General features: G+C 44.9%; 2 protein-coding genes across 6 annotated transcripts in view; both read left to right on the top strand.

The window, feature by feature from the left end:
• The window catches only part of tefb (TEF transcription factor, PAR bZIP family member b), a 140113-nt gene that overhangs the window by 126027 nt on the left and 7119 nt on the right, over positions 1 to 6967 (top strand). The window lies entirely within an intron of this gene.
• gucy2ca (guanylate cyclase 2Ca) overlaps positions 1 to 6967 on the top strand; it is a 30161-nt gene that overhangs the window by 22754 nt on the left and 440 nt on the right. For 2 of the 4 annotated variants that reach the window (XM_077202365.1, XM_077202368.1), the window contains exons 20-27: positions 708 to 799; positions 874 to 1032; positions 2592 to 2784; positions 3463 to 3637; positions 3852 to 3950; positions 4031 to 4125; positions 5086 to 5162; positions 5588 to 6589. In XM_077202365.1, the coding sequence (XP_077058480.1) occupies positions 708 to 799; positions 874 to 1032; positions 2592 to 2784; positions 3463 to 3637; positions 3852 to 3950; positions 4031 to 4125; positions 5086 to 5162; positions 5588 to 5774 (1077 nt within the window). In that variant the 3' untranslated portion in view covers positions 5775 to 6589. Of the gene's footprint in view, positions 1 to 707; positions 800 to 873; positions 1033 to 2591; positions 2785 to 3462; positions 3638 to 3851; positions 3951 to 4030; positions 4126 to 5085; positions 5163 to 5587; positions 6590 to 6967 lie in introns of those variants that run through there. The other 2 variants (XR_013194734.1, XM_077202366.1) reach the window with 2 other exon arrangements.

Raw genomic sequence — 6967 nt, 5'->3', positions numbered from 1 at the left:
ATAATCATAGTGATTTCTGAAGGATCATGTGACACTGAAGACTGGAGTAATGATGCTGAAAATTCAGCTTTGATCACAGGAATAAATTACACTTTACTATATATTCATATAGAAAACAGCTGTTTTACATTGAAATAATATTTCACAATATTACTGGGTTTGTTTTGTATTTTTAATCAAATAAATGCAGCCTTGGTGAGCAGAAGAGACTTATTTTCAAAACATTAAAAATCTTACCGACCCCAAACTTTTGCACAGCAGTGTATAACAGCACTTTATACAATAGATTGCTTTAAAGCCTGGTTTACAGTATTAAATATGAAAAAACTGTCAGTGTCTCTTTCGATTAGAATTACAAGCTCATTTTCTACAATAAAGCAGCTCTCCAGTATGTTCATGTTTTTACTTACGTCTGACCTCGACGGACTGAACAGAAGAAAAGAACAGAAAAGATTTACACCTCAAAGAAGGCGGAGCCTCAGAGCCACACCCACTTATTACATCATCAAGACTAATTGAAGTATATCCGAGCTTGTAGGACTACATGCGCGTATTGGCTGGACAAAGCTAAAATAAACATTTTTTTTTGTGTGCAAGAAACAACACTTATGAAATAGTACATGTCAGATTTTATTGCTGATTTGAACTATGTTGTTGAAATGTGAAATATTCTCATATTTAAATATAAACAGCACTTATTTTTGTAGCTGTTTGTGCTGATCAAGAGCTGCTGGGAGGAGGATCCAGAGAAGCGTCCGGACTTCAAGCGGATCGAGGGCGCTCTGGGGAAGATCTTCAGGTGCGTGAGTGACCCCTCTCGCGTTTCACTTGAGTCGTGAGCACATACTGACGTGCTGGTGTGTGTTTCTGCAGTAACTTTCATAACCAGGCCAACGCCAGCTACATGGACAACCTGATCCGCCGGCTGCAGATGTACTCCAGGAACCTGGAGCATCTGGTGGAGGAGAGAACGGCTCTGTACAAGGCCGAGAGAGACCGAGCCGATCAGCTCAACTTCATGCTGCTGCCGGGGTCAGACACACACACACTCACACACACACACACACACACACACACACACACACACACACACACACACACACACACACACACACACACACACACACACACACACACACACACACACACACACACACACACACACACACACACACACACACTTCATGTACATCTAACTCCCACTGAGAACACCCTAGCAACTGCTTAGCAACACCCTTGCAACTGCCTAGCAATCACAAAGCAATGCCCTAGCAAAGTCAAAGCGATGCTCTATTAACTGCCTAGCAACAAACCAGCAACCACCCAGAACACCCTAGCAACTGCATAGCAACCACATAGCAATGCCCTAGTAAAGTCAAAGCGATGCCTTAGTAACTGTCTAGGAACACCACAGCAACCACCCAGAACACCCTAGCAACTCTATAGCAACCACCTAGATGATCCTAGCAAATGCCTAGCAACACATCGGCAATTGTCAAGGATATTCTAGCTACTGCCTAGCAATCAAAAAGCCATTCCCTGGCAAATGCATAGCCACACCATAGAAATTGACTAGCAATCACATAGCGATGCACTAGAAAGTGCCTAGCAAAACACCCTAGCAACATCCCATGACACCCTACACATATTACAACTGCCTAGCAACAAAAATATCAATGTCCGAACAACTGCACAGCAACCTCAAAGTGATGAACTAACAACACCCCAGCAACCACCCAGCACATCCTAGCAACTGCCAAGCAAACATATAGCATCGCCCTAGCAACTGCCTAGCAATACCATGGCAATCACCCAGACAATCCTAGAAACACACTAGCAACCTCCTAGCAACAAAAATAGCAACAAACCTTATAGTGATGTTGTAGCAACTGCATAGCAATGCCCTAGCACCTCCTAGAAAATGCACAGCGATGCCCTAGCAACTACCTAGCAACACCCTAGCAACCACCCATGACACACTAGAAACTGCCTAGCAACAAAATAGCAATGTCCTAACAACTGCCCAGCAACCTTATGCCCTATCAATGCCCTATCAACCACATAGTGATGCCATAGTAACTGCCTATGAACATGCTAGCAACCACACAGGACATCCTTGCAACTGTCTAGCAATCAGATAGCAATGTCATAGCAACTGCAAATTCAATTCACATTTATTTGTATAGCGCTTCTCACAATACACATCGTTTCAAAGTCCACATTACAATTTAGATTGATCTGTTATCAGAGGTAACTGTCAAAGTTTTGTATTCAGAAATTTACATATACAAAATCACAGTTAGCAAAATATTTATTAATTTAAACAATGTAATAATTTAAGGCAGAAATGTACTGCTCATTGAAGTAATGAATACTTAGCAACTGCTTAGCAACCACATAGCAATGCCCTAGCAACCACATAGTGATGCCCTAGCAACTGCCTAGCAACCACATAGCAATGCCCTAGCAGCTACTTAGGACTCTCTAGCTAACACATAGCAGCTGGGCGAGCAGCAGAACTGACCCTGACGTGATAAAGCATCTCAAACCCGAGTGTGTGTGTTCTGAGCATCAGACTGTCTCTCACACAGGCCGGTGGTGCGCTCTCTGAAGGAGACAGGGCGCGTGGAGCCGGAGCTGTACGACGAGGTCACCATCTACTTCAGCGACATCGTGGGCTTCACCACCCTCTGCCACCACAGCACGCCCATGGAGGTGGTGGACATGCTCAACGACATCTACAAGAACTTCGACAGCATCCTCGACCACCACGACGTCTACAAGGTGCTCTGAGGGAACGTCTAGCGGACAGTCAACCACTTTTAATGATTTATTATTTAAAGAAATAGACAGTCAAACCAAAATTTATTCAGACGCCTTCAAAATTTCTCACATTATCACAGTTTATTCACTATAGTTTCGAGAAAATGGAACTCAGAGTTATCATATCAGTTGATATTTCACTGGTTTTGTCCATCCTTCTGTTAGACTGTCTCACAAATTAATTATGTTGAATATCTGTCAGCTGTTAAATTTAACCACACAATTAGATAATACCAATTTAGCTCAACCAATGACCAAGCAATGCTTCATTTTGTTCAATCTATGGTGCAAAAAGGTGCATTAGCAATTATAGAAAAAACACTTAAGCAAAACATGGTCAGGTCAAAGTGTCTGAATAATTTTTGTCCCAATTTTTTTATAAATTTTACTGGTAGTCACTGTATGAAGAGTTTTTGGGTATAATATGTCACAGTTTACTTCATTTTGCCATCCTCACTCACATAAATGAACTATAGTGTCCTGCACCCACCAGTAAGAAAATATAAAAAATTATATCTGGTGTCTGAATAATTTTTGGTTTGACTATATATTTTTAATGATTTAAAAACGATTTTTGTTTTAATATAATAATGAAAAAAACCCATGAAAGGCAGAATGTGATTAAATATTCGTGTTCAGGTGGAGACCATCGGTGACGCGTACATGGTGGCGTCCGGTCTGCCGAAACGCAACGGGAACAGACACGCGGTGGACATCTGTCTCATGGCTCTGGACATCCTGGAGTTCATGGGGACGTTCCAGCTGAGACACCTGCCGGGAATCCCACTGTGGATCCGTATCGGGATCCATTCAGGTACAGACACACGGGAAGAAGGAAAGTTACTAGAAATCATTCCTGCAACGTCTTGTCGCAGCGACACCTACTGGTCAAAATGCATAAATCTAGCAAAAATCATTCAAATATCAAGTTCGTCCATTTGGATGAGCTCAGCCATGCATCTACTGTATTTTGAACCAATTTGCAAATCTTTTCTTATTACATTTTGTGTGTGTGTGTGTGTGTGTAGGTCCATGTGCGGCAGGTGTGGTGGGTAATAAGATGCCACGTTACTGTCTGTTTGGAGATACGGTCAACACGGCGTCACGTATGGAGTCTACGGGCCTGCGTAAGACACAAACACACACATTCACATATACTCACATACAAAAACACACTCTTCAGTGAAGCAGCTGATGTGTTTTCCAGCTCTGAGGATTCACGTGAGCGAGTCGACCATCCAGATCCTGCACCGAACTGACTGTCAGTTTGAGTGCGAGCGCCGAGGAGAAACACACCTGAAGGTGAGAGGAGAGATATCAGCCAATAATAGGGTCTTATTTAAGCTTTCGGCCAATCGCAGGCTCTCATTTCAGCTTCTAACCAATCACAGGCTCTTATTTCAGCTTCTAACCAATCACAGGCTCTTATTTCAGCTTCTAACCAATCACAGGCTCTTATTTCAGCTTCCAGTCGATCGCAGGCTCTTATTTCAGCTTCCAGTCGATCGCAGGCTCTTATTTCAGCTTCCGTCCAATCGCAGGCTTTCATTTCAGCTTTTAACAAATCACAGGCTCTTATTTCAGCTTCTGTCCAATTGCAGGCTCTTATTTCAGCTTCTCTCCAATCGCAGGCTCTTATTTCAGCTTCCGTCCAATCGCAGGCTCTCATTTCAACTGTTAACAAATCACAGGCTCTTATTTCAGATTCTGTCCAATTGCAGGCTCTCATTTCAGCCTCCAACCAATCAACGGCTCTCATTTTTAGCTTCCATCCAATCACAGTCTCTCATTTCAGATTCTGTCCAATTGCAGGCTCTCATTTCAGCTTCCAACCAATCACAGGCTCTTATTTTCAGCTTCCATTCAAATACAGGGTCCTATTTCAGATTTTGTCCAACCGCAGGCTCTTATTTCAGCTTCCAGTTGCAGGCTCTTATTTCAGCTTTCAACCAATCGCAGGCTCTTATTTTAGCATCTGTCCAATCGCAGGCTCTTATTTCAGCTTCTGTCCAATCGCAGGCTCTTATTTCAGCTTTCAATCAATCGCAGGCTCTTATTTCAGCTTTCAATCAATCGCAGGCTCTTATTTCAGCTTCTGTCCAATCGCAGGCTCTTATTTCAGCTTCCAATCGCAGGCTCTTATTTCAGCTTCCAATCGCAGGCTCTTATTTAAGTCCCTTCAGCCTGTCGCAGACTGTTTGAGTAGAGTTCACAGTCACAGCAGAGACTCACAACGTGTGTATGTGTGTGTGTGTGTTTCAGGGTAAAGGAAAGGAGATGACTTACTGGTTGACTGGAGTTACTGGGCAGAAATACAACCTGCCGACACCACCAACAGCGTAAGACCACCAACACTTTTGTCCTGTAATAATAAAATAAAATACTCCCAGAATACACCAGTAAAACATTTTGACATGCAGTTTATTATCAGAACGACAAGTGTATAACAACATAAATGTCAAAAATGTAAACTACGAAATAATTATCTTTTGTAGTTGCCCTCTATTAGAATTAGAATCATGTTCGATGTATAAACCTGAAGAAAAACTTTTCTTTACATTTCTTAGAAAAGAAACTCAGATTTCTTTTTAAAGTGCCTTTCACAAAATAGATTGAATTTCTCTGTTTCATTCTGTAAAATCATTTTCTTGTCCCACAATTTTTTAGTTTGTTTTGTTTTTGAAAACAAGGGATCAACATCACTGATGCTCACACACACACACACACACGTTGAATCTTTCTGTGTGTGTCTTTTGATCTGCAGAGAGAACTTCCAGCGTCTGCAACAGGATCTGGCCGAGAGGATCGTCTCCACGCTGGAAACACGCGGGAATGAGCTGCGGAAAACACTCTCTACACGCCAGCGGCGAACACACACACACACTCACACACACAGCAGCGACAGCCAGCCCGAATACCTGCATCTGACCGACCCCACAACACACCTGTAGAGAACACACACACACACACACACACTCACACACACAGCAGCGACAGCCAGCCCGAATACCTGCACCTGACCGACCCCACAACACACCTGTAGAGAACACACACACACACACACTCACACACACAGCAGCGACAGCGAGCCCGAATACCTGCACTTGACCGACCCCACAACACTCCTGTAGAGGACACACACACACACACACACTCACACACACAGCAGCGACAGCCAGCCCGAATACCTGCACCTGACCGACCCCACAACACACCTGTAGAGAACACACACACACACACACACACACACTCACACACACAGCAGCGACAGCCAGCCCGAATACCTGCACCTGACCGACCCCACAACACTCCTGTAGAGAACACACACACACACACACACTCACACACACAGCAGCGACAGCGAGCCCGAATACCTGCACCTGACCGACCCCACAACACTCCTGTAGAGGACACACACACACACACACTCACACACACAGCAGCGACAGCCAGCCGAATACCTGCACCTGACCGACCCCACAACACTCCTGTAGAGGACACACACACAGACACACACACACTCACACACACAGCAGCGACAGCCAGCCCGAATACCTGCACCTGACTGACCCACAACACACCTGTAGAGGACACACACACAGACACACACACACTCACACACACAGCAGCGACATCCAGCCCGAATACCTGCACCTGACCGACCCCACAACACACCTGTAGAGAACACACACACACACACACTCACACACACACACACAGCAGCGACAGCGAGCCCGAATACCTGCACCTGACCGACCCCACAACACTCCTGTAGAGGACACACACACAGACACACACACACTCACACACACAGCAGCGACAGCCAGCCCGAATACCTGCACCTGACTGACCCACAACACACCTGTAGAGGACACACACACAGACACACACACACTCACACACACAGCAGCGGCATCCAGCCCGAATACCTGCACCTGACCGACCCCACAACACACCTGTAGAGAACACACACACACACACACACACTCACACTCACACACACAGCAGCGACAGCGAGCCCGAATACCTGCACCTGATCGGCCCCACAACACACCTGTAGAGAACACACACACACAGACACACACACACCAGCGACGGCCAGCCCAAATACCTGCACCTGTTCTACCCCACAACACAACATACT

Source organism: Siphateles boraxobius, unplaced genomic scaffold, assembly GCF_051911475.1.
Source record: "Siphateles boraxobius isolate OS27281-9 unplaced genomic scaffold, OSU_SipBor_1 49, whole genome shotgun sequence".
Classification (NCBI taxonomy): Eukaryota; Metazoa; Chordata; class Actinopteri; order Cypriniformes; family Leuciscidae; genus Siphateles; species Siphateles boraxobius.
Note: the sequence above shows the minus strand (reverse complement) of the source record. Positions and strands in the feature narration are given on the sequence as shown.